This window comes from Hypanus sabinus, chromosome 11 (genome assembly GCF_030144855.1).
Source record: "Hypanus sabinus isolate sHypSab1 chromosome 11, sHypSab1.hap1, whole genome shotgun sequence".
Lineage (NCBI taxonomy): Eukaryota > Metazoa > Chordata > Chondrichthyes > Myliobatiformes > Dasyatidae > Hypanus > Hypanus sabinus.
The window spans coordinates 68544701-68559950 of record NC_082716.1 but is presented as its reverse complement, the minus strand read 5'-3'; the positions used below and the strand labels follow the sequence as shown (position 1 = coordinate 68559950).

At 38.8% G+C, this 15250-nt stretch overlaps 1 protein-coding gene across 8 annotated transcripts in view; it reads left to right on the top strand.

Annotated features, from left to right (window-relative positions):
- The window catches only part of LOC132402090 (UDP-N-acetylglucosamine transporter-like), a 66923-nt gene that overhangs the window by 34946 nt on the left and 16727 nt on the right, over positions 1 to 15250 (top strand). For all 8 annotated transcript variants that reach the window (XR_009514805.1, XM_059984656.1, XM_059984657.1 and 5 more), the window contains exons 3-5: positions 744 to 898; positions 1844 to 1966; positions 8642 to 8813. Coding sequence is in view for 7 of the 8 variants with exons in the window: in XM_059984656.1 (XP_059840639.1) it covers positions 744 to 898; positions 1844 to 1966; positions 8642 to 8813 (450 nt within the window). In the remaining variant the exon portion in view is untranslated. The remainder of the gene's footprint in view (positions 1 to 743; positions 899 to 1843; positions 1967 to 8641; positions 8814 to 15250) is intronic.

The following is a 15250-nucleotide window of genomic DNA, read 5'->3' as shown; positions in this document are numbered from 1 at the left end:
ATGGCCCAGCCAGAACCCGATTGAACATCTCTGGTAAGGCTTAAAGATTGCTGTCTGCCACAGATTGTCAACTAACTTAGCACAGTTCGAGCAAGTTAGCAAGGAGAAATATGCAAATTTTGCTCCATCATGTTGTGCAAAGTTGAGAGACTTATCCAAAAAGACTACTTGTGATAGCTACAAGAGGTGATTCAACTCAGTTCTGAGCAAAGGGGAATAAATATTTTTGAACTACTGACATTTTTTTAATTTTTAGCTTTTCATGCTTTACTATATCCCTGTTTTTTTTTCGGCGGGGAGGGGTCTCTACTGTGAAAATAGCATGTGATTCACAAATAAGTTCTCAGTTAAGTTGATCAAAATCCCTGTTTTGTAATACTTATACGAACAAAAGGTTGGGGCTGAACACTTTTTCAAGGCATAATATGTTTTCTGCTTTGGTGGAATCTTTACTCTCAACACTTTATCTATTCATTCACTATTTTAATACATAAAATGAAGAAAAATGTTAATTGTAGTCATGATTCAGAAATGAGAATATGAATTTAACAAAGAAAGCAAAACTAATACAGGTAAAGCATCTGCTGTATGAACACAATTGAATTTAGTCAATCACTTTCATTTTCCTTTACTGCTAAGATTTTTACATTTTGATCAGTAAACTGCAGTTTTATAATTTGTTTTAGAACTAAATAAGGCTTAGTATAAACAAGGCTAATTTTGTGCTTATTTTTCTCTTTTAGGTTATAACATTCAAGAATTACGCAGAGTATTACAAGATGAAATTATTAACAAACCAATGGAGACATTAAAACTTGCCATTCCTTCTGGAATATACACCCTTCAGAACAATCTCCTTTATGTAGCATTATCCAATTTAGATGCAGCTACTTATCAGGTATAATAATCTTTTTTTGTTTTCAGGCATTACAGTTTTTCTCCTGTTATAGCCCTAACTTAAGGACTTTTGGTAGTGTATAAAGGCATGTCTTTGTGGATGAAAATATTTTACATTTTTTTTTACTATCTTTGAAATTTCACATGGGATGCATCTTTCCAAGATACAAACTATGTTGCTAAATAGCCAACTGTATGTTAGCTATTTGAATATGGAAACAAATTAAAACTGTCTAGCAAGACATGGCAAGTAACAGAATTTTAGAGGTGTGTTATTTACTATTCAGCACTATCAGCTTGCAATTGTATAGTACTTTTAACATAGTAAAATATTGAGGTGCTTCATTAAGAAGCAATGTTTGACATTGCTGCGTAAGATATTAGGGGCAGATAGAGCCAAGTTTAAGAGTGGCCTTCCAAGAAGGTGGGGAGGATTAAAGGAGAAGTAGTAAGATGAAAGGGAAAAGGGGCATTAATTTCTGGAGATCTTTGTCATCTTTACTCTGGCAGTGATGAAGGAGCTTAAAACTGGGGATGTGCAAGGATGCAAAATTGAAAAATTTCAGAGATCTGAGGAATTTGGGGGTGAATGAAGTCAAAGGGTGAAGTCACAGTGATTTGAATACAAAGAAGAGAATTTTAAAATGAAGGCACTGACGTAAATCCAGTATAATTTTGTATTAGTTCATGTATCCAGAATATATTTGATACAGAAAAGTATTGTTACCTCAGGTGACATATAGGCAAATATTGGAACTGAAGTTTTATTGGGAATGATTCACAGATAGACTAATTTATCTATGCGTATACAGTAAAGCTTACTTAGCAAGATATGGGTCTTTGAAAAGATAATAGCCATATCTGAACAATGAATAGAAATGTAGAGGGATTTATTGATACTTTAACTAACTCTGGTGTTATAATATTTCCCCCCCCTCTTATACAGGTTACTTATCAACTTAAAGTCCTCACCACAGCTTTCTTTTCTGTGACAATGCTTGGAAAAAACTTGAGTGTTTATCAGTGGCTTTCACTTTTGACATTAATGGCTGGTGTTACACTTGTTCAGGTATGTGTAATGAAATCAAAAAGGTTTTCTAAGAAATTTATAAATAATAAAATTGTAATTTGTATACATGAACTATCAGCAGCAATTCAAATTTCAAAGGATTTGTTTCATTTCAGTCTAATGCTCTGCATTTCATTTTACATATTTTAAAAGGTATGCAGATATACAATATATAATTTGTCTTAAAACCATAGATATTATGTACAGGTGTCCCCCGTTTTTCAAACGTTTGCTTTACAATAACACGAAAGACCTACATTAGTACCTGTTTTTGCTAACCAAAGAGGATTTTCACTTTTACGAAAAAATGACTCCCACTTTATACATGTGTTTACCCTGAGAAAGACTGCAATGACCATGAAGCCTTGTGCGGGCAGTTGTGTATGCATGCGTGTACATGCATACATGTGCGTGTATGTGCCGATCTTTTTTTTTTCTCCAAATCGACTTTGGCTCGCTGTCTTCCCGAGTTTGATAAGTGAAACAACACTGTACCTACGATATTTTTACTTTACATAGGGTGTATATTTATCATATCATTTCTGCTTTTACTATATGTTAGTGTTGTTTTAGGTTTTGTGTATTATTTGGTTTGATTTGGTAGGTTTTTTTTTGGGTCTGGGAACGCTCAGAAATTTTTGCCATATAAGTTAATGGTAATTGCTTCGCTTTACGACATTTCAGGTTACAAACGGTTTTATAGGAACGCTCTACCTTCGGATTATGGGGGAAACCTGTATATGGAAATTTTATGAAGAGCTGCTAACTTTGTTTCAAGCTTACTCTTGCTGTATGGAACTGGAAGATAGGTTAGAATACATGCACATTTCATGATAAAATATTCCTTTGAGGTATTCCAGCTAAAGCTTTTTTTGCTTTGAGTTTTTAATGGTGTACCAAACCTTTGTGACTTAGCTTTGGTTTTCTTTTTTTTTTGTGTGTATTGATTATTTGAGCAGGTTAAAGCTGCACATCAAGATTATGAATCTACTCAATGTGTTTGGGTGAGATTGTATGGGCTGAAGCTATGCCACTGTTAAAGGATCCTCTCAGGCAAGAATTCTTGATATGACTCTTGCACTACTAGATCTAGACTTAGTTTTTCTGGAAAAGTCAGTATATCGACATGCGATCGAGTGTCTTCCTTAGTATTTTGATGTTTTAGAATATAATATTGCTTTTTTTGGATGGGGATCTTAGCACTGGAATAAGACGTTGAAACATTTGGTTAAAGACTCAATCAATTACAAGTTTTCAATGAATGTAGACTCCTGGTACAAGTTTAATATTATTCTGTACTGATCTTTGTACTAGTCTGTGTTGTCACCATATGCAAAGTGAGAAGTCACTGATTGAATTGATTTGTAAGAGCTGGGTGAGAGTTGGTTGCCATTTCGCATGAACTAAATGTTCTTTGGGGATATTACTAACAATCCAAGTTGATCAGCTGTGTGGTATATCTGGAACTGTTATTTCAGCATTCTTTTTATGGTAGACATTGAACGTCAGGCCTCATACAGGTATTCTGTTATATGCTGTCTACCCCCTGAAAGTTTACAGGATGTAAAGGCTGGGGAAATGCAGGAGGTTGGGTGGCTAGGTAAATCCATTGCTTGTTGCATTGCCTTGAAGGACATTCCTATAACTGCCTTGACTGATCTTTCCTACTCACTGGTACTGGATGTTAACAGTATGATTTGATCTATAGCTACTACATTAGTAGAAATCCTAAAAGATGATATGAGATTAACCACTTGACAAAGGTTTAAAGTAAATTTATTATCAAAATACATGTCACCATATACAACCCTGAGATTCATTTTCTTGTGGGCGTACTCAATAAATCTGTAATAGAGTAATAATGATGAAAGAATCAATGGAAGACCGTACCAACTTGGTTGTTCAACCAGTGTACAAAAGACAACAAAATTGTGCAAATACAGAAAGAAAAATGGTAATACTGGTAAATAAATAAGCAATAAGCATTGATAAAATGAGATGAAGAGTACTTGAAAGCGAGTCCATAGGTTGTGGGAACATTTCAATGATGGGGCAAGTAATGTTTTCTCCTTCAGTTGAGCTTGATGATTGAGGTGTAACAACTGTTCCTGAACCTGCTAGTGTGAGTCCTGAGGCTCCTGTAACCACTTCCTGATGCTGCTTTACTGCAAAAAAGCTTTGTGTAGATGTGTTCAGTGGTGGGGAGGGCTTTGCTTGTGGACTGGGTCTAATCCACTACTTTTTGTAAGATTTTCCCTTCAAGGGCATTGGTGGTTCCATACCAGTTGTGAAGCAGCCAGTCAATATATTCTCTATAGAAGTTTGTCAAAGTTTTAGATCTTCACAAGCTCCAAAGTAAGTCGAGGCACTGCCATTCTTTCTTTATAATTGCACTTGTGTGCTGAGCCCAGGACAGATTCTCCAAAATAATAACACCCAGGAATTTTAAGTTGCTGATCCTTTCTACCTCTGATCCCTTATTGACTGGTTCATGGACCTCTGGTTTCCTCAGCCTAAAGTCAATAATCAGCTCCTTGGTCTTGCTGACATTGAGTAAGAGGTTATTTTTATGGCACTACTCAGCCTGATTTTCAATCTCCCCTCTATATGCTGATTCATCACTATCTTTGATTCAGCCTATGACAGTGGCATCATCAAACTTTAATATGGCATTGGAGCTGCGCTTAGCAACAGTCATAACTATAAAGCCAGTAGAGCAGGGGGCCAAGCACACAGCCTTGTGGTGCACGTGTTCTGATGGAAATTGTGGAGGAGATGTTGTCATTCTGAGCTACCCTGTGGTCTGCAAGTGAGGAAATAGTATCCAATTGCACAAGGAGGTAGTAAGACTAAGGTCCTGAAGCTTGTTGATTAGTTTTGAGTGGTTAATAGTACTGAATCCCAGCTGTAATCAATTTAAAAAGTATCATGATGCATGCATCTTTGTGCAGATTTTCAAGGGTTGAGTGAAGAGCCAATGAACTGGCATCTGCTGTAGACCTGTTGCTCTGATAGGCAAATTGGAATAGATCAAAGTCACTTCTCAGGCAGAAATTGATATGTTTCATCACCAACCTCTCAAAACCCTTCATCACTTGGTTGTAATTGCTGCTGGATGATGGTCATTGAGGCAGGTTGCCATGTTCTTCTTGGGCTTCGGTATTATCGAAGCCTGTTTGAAGCAGGTGGATACCTCAGACTGGAAAAGTGAGAGGTTAAAGATCTCAGTGAACACTCAGCACAGGTCTTTTGTACTTGGCCAGGTACCCTATCAGATGTATGCTTTTCATGGGTTCATCCTCCTGAAGGCTGCTTGCACATTGGCTTCAGACTGAAATCACAGTATCATCAGGGGCTGTGGGAGTTTCATCATGTTTTTGACAGTCAAAGCAAGCGCAGAAGGCACCAAGTTCATCTGCAAGTGAAGCCCTGTTGTCAATTATGTGGCTTGATTTAATTTTATAAGAAGTAATAGTATTCAAGCCCTGCCACAACTGTCGAGCATCCTTCAGTGATTCAACTTCGGTCAGAATTGCCATTTTGACGTGAGATTACTTTCTGGAGATTGTACTTGGACCCCTTGTAACTTTCTTGGTTATTAGACTTAAATGTCTCTGATCTGGTCCTCAGCAGACTGTGGATCTCATGGTTCATCCATGCCTTCTGGTTGGGAAAACTGAATGATTTTATGGGGACATACTCATCTGCAGCTGTTTTAATGAAATCTGTGACGACTATTATCTATTCACTCAGATCCACAGACAAGTTCTTAAATACAACCCAATCCATTGCTGTTCCTCTTCCTCCCACGACCATCTCTAGGTGTCCTAATCTCTGGATCTTTGCTCTTTACCCTCTGCCTGTTGCAGGTAGAAAGATAGCCAAGTGATCAGATTTAACAAAATGAGTCTGTGCATAGAATGGTAGGCATTCCTTCTTAACATAACAGTGGTCTAGTGTTGGGACCTCTGATGCTACAGGTTGTATGCTGATGGTAATTGGGCAGGGTTTTCTTCAAACAAGCCTGTTTAAAGTCCCAAACATGATTTGAAATGTGTCTATATGGACTATTTCTTGTGTGGAGACTGCATTATACAGTATCTCAAGTGTTTGATTATAGTCGGCTGCTGGTGGTATATAAATTACAGTCAGAATTATGGAGGAGAACTCCCTAGGTAAATAGAATAGTCGGCATTTGACCGATTGGTGTTCGAGGCCAGAGTTTGAGAAAACTGCCACATCAGAGCACTACCAACAGTTTATCATGAAAACACACTTTGCCTTTTGCCTTTTCTCAATCAATAGTTCAGTCGATTCTGTGAATCAAGAAGCCTCTGAGTCTGATTGTTCTGTCTGGTGTGCTGGGAGATAACCACATCTTATTCAAATGTAGGATGTAACCACCTCTCATTTTCCCCTCCCAAACAGCAATCTTGCCCTCAGGTCCTCTGTTTGGTTATCCAGTGACTGCACATTTGCTGACAAGGTGCTGGATAGAGAGGTCCTCATCCCTCTGTGTTTCAGCCTGCCTTGGACTCCCCCACCCCCACCCCGCTCTGGCCACGGTGATGAGCCTATGTCCGCTTAAAAGTGCTGTCCCTGCTTGGTCTGCCGAGTCCTTTAGAAGATTGTGAAATCTCTATATCATTAAGTTGATTTAAAAGTACATTGGTTAAAGGGAAATTGCATGCTGCTGATTGTAGTGAGTAGTTCAAAAGAGGTATACTTAGAAGTACTGTACATAGCCTGTAAAACATCGCCATGGTTCACTAGCACCATCTTGAAAGGGATGGGCTTACTGAGTGTACTGGCTGCTTCAAATTTGTATTCTCTTGTATATTTACTCTGGTGATAACCTGTCTATAATGTAATGGAAGCGAAATGCTTTTGGTTTAAACAACCAAATAAGTATACTCTTTTTGGGAAAAATAATATAGATGTATATATTTGTAGATTAAGTTCATTTCTTTGCAAAATGAGGCATATATTCAGTTAACCAGGGGGAAAAAGTTATTTCATGGGTTTGTTTCTTCTGTATGGCCATTTCTTCCACCACAGCTTGTCCATGCACACTAATCATATTTGCCTGCATTAGAATTGTATGCCATGCCTCTTTAGGTGCCTGTTCATTAACTTTCCTGGTACAGGGAAACAGATACATGGATTTGGTAAGTGGGACAGAAGACAGTGATTGTGAGTGAACATTTTAATTATTTATTTAAAAGACAAACAGTGAAACGCTCAATCAAACATCTAAGTCAAAGGAAGACTGACCTAAAACTCCTAAGTTACAAGACTACAACACTAAACGTTCAGTAACCCTTCAAGCTAAACTCAGTTACAGATACTTGTCTAAACTGAGTGCCTGAAGTGGCAGGACAAATCACACCAAATATACCCACCTTGAAAAATACTTAACTACAGTGTGTGCAAGGGACTGCAGCATATCTACCACTGTCTGTTTCCACGGTAACTATCATGGCAACACAAGTAAGAGTCCACATGTTTGCCATGAACTAGATTTAAGTCCTACTGAGTCCATGACATCATCAGCTAAACAAAAGTTAGAGGGAGGGGCTACGATGCTCCTTACACAAGCCAGTCCCACCTACTATGAGGGGCTGGCTTTGGATGAGCAGGTAACTTAAAGACTCTTACTGCAACAGTTCCTCTGTGCTCTTATCATTTACTTTGTATGTCTTACCCTTTTTTGACTTCCCAAATTCCATCACCTTGCTCTTGGAATTAAACTCATTAGTGCAGCAATGTAAGTTCAATGGAGAAAATTGCTTCAAAATTTCACAGGAACATTATCAAATAAAATTTAAATCTGAGCCATATGGGAAGGTTTTAGAACACGTGCTGCAAAGAGTAAAAACAAAGAAAAACTGCAGAAGTAAATATTCTGCTGCATCACCAGACGTAACCAAATTAACATCTCAGTAAATGTTCCTCTCTTCACACTGCTTTTTCTATCTGGGTTTTTCTAGCATGGTTTTTATTAGCCTGATTAGAAGTTGGTTTCATGTTCCTCCAGCAGATTGTTGCTCCAGATTGTAGATGACACAGTATCTTGGGTATCTAAAATCTTTTTAAACTGTCCATTGTAATATATGGGAATAAAATGGCCATTCAAGGATCAACTTCATTCATAATGTACATGCTGTGACATGAAACATCATTCAACAATTATAATGAATAAAGAATTGTACACAAATATAGTTAAAAGTACAGATATGGAATAAATATGCAAAAATGCATAAATGCCAGCTGTATTTACAATGTAAATGGCATTATATAAAGTAGTTTATAGTGTTTACAGTGCAGTGACTGAAGTAATAAATAATGTAGGATTGGGTGGGGGAGATTGATAACGAGAATGGTTGTTCAGATGAGTTTCCAGGGGGAAGGAACTTTTAAGGTGGCAAAATTGTTATTTTAATAGCCCTATAACACTTAGCAGAAAGAAGCTTTTGGAAAAGGCAGTTTTCTGGGTTGATAGCGTCCACAATGATTTTTTTCTGGACACATACAAGTCCTGTAGTAGAGGTGGGCTACAGCCAGTGACCTTTTCTGCTGTCCTGACAGATCACTGTAATTTTCTCTGTACACTCTCAACAATCCTGTAATCCCTTGATGTACTTAAAACAGACATTTTTTTTCCCTCTATTTTAGTGGCCAACAGACCCTCCAGAGGAAATAAAGAAAGAGATCTCTGCAGGTTCTCAGTTTGTGGGTTTAATAGCAGTGCTCAGTGCTTGTTTTTCCAGTGGATTTGCCGGAGTTTATTTTGAGAAGATCTTGAAAGGGACAAAACAATCAGTTTGGATTAGAAACATTCAATTAGGTGAGTAAAATGACTCTCTTTTGATACTTTTACCAATAAACACACTTATAAAAAAGCAAAATAATGGAACTACTTGACATATCATAAACACAAGAGATTCTGCAGGTGCTGGAAATCTAGATCAACAGACACCAAATGCTAGAAGAACTCAGCAAGTCAGGCTGCTTTTCTGGAGGGAAATAAACAGTCGATATTTCAGGCTGAGACCCTTCAGAAGTAGAGAGGATAGGGGAGGAAGGATCAACTATTCTTCTCTATAGATGGTATCTGAATGCTGATTTAGTCCAGCATTTTGTGTGTGTTGCTCTTGGCTCATATCAATTATTTGCATCTTTTGCCAATATTGATCTGGAGAGTAGATTGCAGTTTAGCAAAATAAAATGTACAATAGGCAGAGTTGCACCATATTTATAAAACCAAATCCCAGCTTATTTTTAATCGATGTATGTGGTTCCCCTAGATATTTCCACATTTCCTTGGATATACCCAGAGTCCTTCAACTGCCACTTCAATACTCTAAAATAATAAAATATGTTTAAGAGCAATCATCAATATTAAAGCTCTAATGATCCCCCTCCAGAGATGCAGCCTACCCCTGTAGCCATCCCCCTCAACAACAGGTATATCACTTTGATTACTGTGGGAAGGTGAGGGGGTTTGACCTAACAGTAAAGTCACAGTGCACTGACTCATGGTTCTCTGGCACTGAGTCTGGCTCTGTGACTCGGAAGGGGAGAGAAGAGGTGAAGTATGGTGATAGGGGATTTGCTAGTTAAAGGAACAGAAGTGAGGTTCTCTAGGTGAGAATGAGATTTCCAGATGGTATGTTACTTCCTGGTGCCAGGGTCTAGGACATGTTGGATTGAGTCCTCTGCATTCTCATTGGTAGGGTTAACAACCAGCTGTTGTGATTAATGTAGATCCCATTGACGAGTGATGAGGTTCCACGTAGGAAGTTGAAGGTGTTAGGAGCTAAGTTAAAGGGCTGTGATTTTGAGATTGCTGCCCATGCCACGTGCTAGTGTGGCCAGAATTAGGAAGATTGTACAGTTTAATATGTGGCTAAGGACTTGGTGTAGGAGGGAGGGCTTCAGAATTTCAGATTACTGGGCTCTCAAAGTCGGGGGTCAAAAGATTGAGCTTGGTGGACTATTGTCCTAAGCTGCATATATTTCAATGCAAGAAGTATTGTAGGAAAGGCAGATTAGCTCTGAGCATGGATCAACACATGGAATTGTGATATTGTAGCCATGAGTAAGACTTGGTTGTAGCAGCTCAACATTCCAGGGTTCTGTTGTTTTGGGTGTGACAGAGCGGGAAGAGTTAAAGGAGGAGTGGTGGCACTACTTGTCAGGAAAAATGTCACAACAGTGCTCTGCAGACTGGAGAGCACCTCTAGTGAGGCGCTATAGGTGGACCTGAGAAATAAGGAAGGTGTGACCATGTTAATGTGGTTGTATTCAGACCGCCCAACAGTCCGAGGGATTTAGAGGAACAAATCTGTAGATAGATCGCAAAGTATTGCAAGAAACAAGGTTGTTATAGTAGGTAATTTTTTTACTTTCCACATATTGACTGGGACTCCCACACTGTCAAAGGACTAGTTGGGATAGAGTTTGTCAAATGTGTTCAGGAAAGTTTCTTTAATAAGTATGTAGATGTCCCAATGAGGTACTGGATCTGCTATTGGGGACTGAGGCAGGCCAGGTGACAGAATTTTATGTAGGGGAACACTTTGCATCTAGTGACCAAATGCCTTTTAGTTTTAAGGTAAATATGCAAAAAAAAAGCAAGTCTGCTCTGTGGGTTGAGATTCTACATTGGAGAAAGGCCAATTTTGATTGTATCAGAAATTACCAGGCAAGCATGGATTGGTACAAGCTGTTTTCTGACAAAGGTGTATTTGGTAAGTGGGAGGCCTTCACAAGTGAAATTTTGAGAGTTCGAAGTCTATATGTGCCTGTCAGAATAAAAGGTAAAGATAACAGTTAGGGAACCTTGGTTTGCAAGAGATGTTGAGATCCTGGTTAAGAGAAAATAGGAGGTGCATAGCAGGCATAAGCAGGCGGGAACAAATGAGGTGCTTACGAAGTATAAGAAATGCAAGAGACCCCTTAAGAAAGAAATCAGGAGGGCTAAAAGAAGGCATGAAGTTGCCATCGTAGACAAGGTAAAGGGTACTCCTAAGGTATTCTACAGATATTTTAAGAGCAAAACAATTGCAAAGGGACAAAATTGGTCCTCTGGAAGAGCAGAATGGTAATCCACTATGGAGTGAAAATTGATGGGGGAAGATCTTAATTTTTTGTAACTATATTTACTCAGGGGATGGGTACAGAGTCTGTAGAAGTGGATGACGCTTTGCTTCACTTCATGGACCCTGTACAGAGGAGGAGGTGTTTGTGATCTTGCAGTAAATCGGAGTGGATAAATCTCCAGGGCCTGATGAGCTGTTCCCTCAGACCCTGTGGAAGACAAGTTTAGAAATTGCTGGGTACTTAAAGCATTATTGTAGTTGTTACGTATCCCGTAACTGGATAACTCACCAGCAAAGATTGGGAGGTCCGTTGGAGTCTGATGGCACTATTTTCGAACGGTTTTATTCACAAAGGGGGGCACAAAAGTAAGGTTAATACAAACATTCAGAACATGTACATCGGCAAAACTCAATCTAAAGCACGGGTATAGCAATAATCATCATTAAGAAATAATCTCGACTGTTGCCTAGGGGATAATATATTGTCCGTTGGAAATATAAAAGTCACTCAGAAGTCTGCAGGCTTCAGTCTTTTTGGGGAATCGCTGGGTTTCACGTGTTTCAGAGAGAGTGAGGAGAAACGACAAAACTTGCCCGGGTCTTTGACGAAGCAACTCCGTTGAATCAGGGGAGCGTTGTTTCCCTGTTAGTAGTTCGAAGTCCTTCTCAGTATTATCAGCCACCCGCTCCCCAGGCAGAGAAGTTACGGAGCGCACGTGGCTTTTGACTGGCTTCCAGCTATCATAGGAGCGTTGAGCGATCGAGTCCTTCTGGTGCGTCTCTCTCTGGGGTATCACCTTCTGCAGTCTCCTTTTATCTTGACTTGCAGAGTTGTAGATGTCCATCAAAGTAGGGTGATGCAATCCCCACCCCCCACATTGCCCGAGGGTGTCAATATCCGTGGTAGCTGTCACGTAACAGGGTCATGCACTTAGTACAGGTGTCTCTAAGAGCCATGGCCAAAACCGTTACATTGTCTTTCATTTGCCTGGGTCCGAGACCCGAGTTAATAGTGCTCGCGATTCTCTGGAAGGAGGGGGCTGCTCCCGCCCCTTCGGCCCCTCAGAGCTGTGGTACATTCATAACATACTCTAGAATAGCAGAGGTACTTAAATCATTCTTAACGAAGGGAAATGTACCGGAGGATTGGAGAATAGCCAATGTTGTTCCACTGTTTAAGAAAGGCTCTAAACATAAACCGGGAAATTATAGGGCAGTGGTCTGACATCAGTTGTGGGAAAGTTATATGAATGTATTGCAAGTGACAGGATGTACAAGCTTTGGGATAGATGTAGACTGATTAACTGTAGTCCACAAGGGCATGTCTAACCAATCTAATAAAGTTTTTCAAGGAAGTTACCAGGAAAGTAGCTGAAGGCAAGGCAGTGGATGTTGTCTACATGGGCTTCAGTAAGGCATTTGACAAGGTCCTACATAGGAGGTTGTTCAGGAAGGTTCAATTGCTTGGCATTCAAGATGAGGTAGTAAATTGAATTAGATATAGGCTTTGTGAGAGAAGCCGGAGAGTGGTAGAAGGTGGTTGCCTCTAACAGGTGATGTGTCAGGGATTGGTGCTGGGTCAAATTTGTGGATGACACCAAGATTGGGAGTGTAGTGGACAGCAATGAAGGCTATCATGCTTGCAGAGGGAACTGCATGAGCTGAAAAAATGGCAGATGAAATTTAATGCAGACAAGTGCGAGGTGTTGCACTTCGGTAAGACCAACCAGGGTAGGTCTGACACAGTGAATGGCAGGGCACTCAGGAGTGTGGTAGAACAAATAAATCTAGGAATACAGGCCCATAATTTGTTGAAAGCAGTATCACAGATAGGGTTGTAAAGAAAGTTTTTGGCTCCTTGGTCTTCATAAATCAATGTACTAAGTACAAGAGATGGGATGTTATGTTGAAGTTGTTTCAGACATTGGTGAGGTCTAATTTGGAGTATTGTGTGCAGTTTTGATCACAAGCATACAGGAAAGATGTAAATAAGATTGAAAGAGTACATGGAGGACCTGAGTTATAAGGAAAGATTGAATAAGTTAGGACTTTATTCCTTAAATGTAGAAGATTGAGAAGAGATTGGATAAAAGTACATAAAATTATGAGGGGTATAGATAGGGTAAATGCAAACAAGCTTGTTCCACTAAGGTAGGATGGGACGACAACCAGAGGTTAAAGATTAAAGGTGAAAAGTTGAAGGGGAACATGAAGGGAATCTTCACTCCAGAGGATTATGAGAATGTGGAATGAGTGATGCATGCGAGTTTGATTTCAATGTTTAAGTGAAGTTTGGATAGGTGCGTGGATAGTAGGGTTATGGAGGGCTATGGCCTAGTGTATGTCAATGGGAGTAAGCAGTTTAAGTGGTTTGGCACAGACCAGATGGGCTGAAGGGCCTGTTTTGTGCTGTACTTGTCTATGACCCGATGAAGGGTCCCAAAACATCTTCTACTGAAGAAAGATAAAATACACAAGTTAAAGGTGACATTCCCTTACATTTGGGAAATAAACTTAATGAGGTGCATAGTTAAATAATGATTAACTATAATTGGTCATCTTCGCCCAAAGCTCAAAGTAATATTACTTCATGTATTTCAGATTTTTAATGTTGGGATGCAGTAAGGCTCCTGCATGTCAGAACTGAGAATTAAACACTTAATCATTTAAGGTTAAATAAACAGATTTGCAGACAATGCCCAAGAAATCTTTGTAAGAGATCACATATTAGTCACTTAGCTCAGATATCTCAACCTGTCTCTCCTGTTTCTAACTTTACATTTCAATCCTTTCTAATCCTTGTGATGACATCATGCAGTGTGCACCAACTCGTACTAGTTTTTATTAGCACTTTAAACATTATCCAGTCATCTTGCAGAGGTTGCGGATTAGTTGGTGAAATAATACATAGAATGTGAATATTGTCTGTGGTCTGTATCCATATAAGTATTGGAAAATCAAAAGAAATTGTATTTTTATGGAACATTTAATCATAGCAAAACTAGGTGGCAATGTGGGCTGTGGACAAGATGCAGTGAGGCTTTACTGTGTATGAATATAGGCACACATTAACTGTATCAGCAAAGGCATTACAGGTGAAATCTAATTTGGAAACTTGAAAAAAAAAAGTAGAGTTAATTTCAAATGGTAAGATTAAATGATGTTATGGTTCAGGGTGCCCGAGTACATTAGTGGCTGAAAGTTAACTGCAGGTAGAGTAAGGAACTCATGAGGCAAATTAATGATTTTTATTGCAGGCAGATTTGAGTAAAGAAGAACATCATCTTGTTCCAAATTATATGGTACTTTGAGGCTACACCTATGTACAGGTTTTGTGTCCCAACTTGAGGTAAAGGGAGTGATTGATTCCTCAGTTGTCAGATTTGTAGTGTGCAAAGAGATTAACCAGACCCAGTCTATTTGGTTCAGTTTAGAAAAAAATGAACAGTAATATTACTGGAACATAGAAAAGTTCAAGGATTTTCATTAGAACAAGAAGCTTTGACCAATGGTAAGACTGAGGGCACCAGCTTTCCCTATTAGTCAGCTTTATGGCTTATTCAGCCACATTGCACAAGCCTTCTTCTAATGCGGTTTTCCACTTCGCTCCAGAATAGGATTGATCAATATTACTTAAAGATATGTGAGCAAATTAAGTACATAGCATCAAATACTTTGAAATCTCACTGCACCACAGCTAACAAAAAATATGACCACATCATCTAGATAACCTAATAGAGGAATAAAAGTTGTAAGAAATCTGACATGAATCTCTGCATTCTAAAAGGGATTCTGCAAATTCCAGGAGACTTGTCCTGTATCTCATTTAACTTGGTACACCAGAATAAAAAACTTTTTAAGTAAAGAGGTCACTTTTGAAATGTATCCACAGTTGTAATGCAGGAAAAAAAAATAGCCAGTTTCTGCATAGTATGCTTTTACAGAAAGCAATTTAATATGGTTAGATAATCTGCTTTGGTTGTGAAATATTCATAAATCAAGAAAAAAGTATTTAAGAAGATGACTCCATTGTTAAAGTTACTCATGTAAAAAAAAATTTAGGTATATTATTTGCTTCCAAATATTCATTGAGGAATTCAGAATTGGTAGTGGTCCAACTGGCAGAGTGTCTTGAATATGAATTGACTCATTGTTCATATCTAATCAAGGCAGAAAAGGA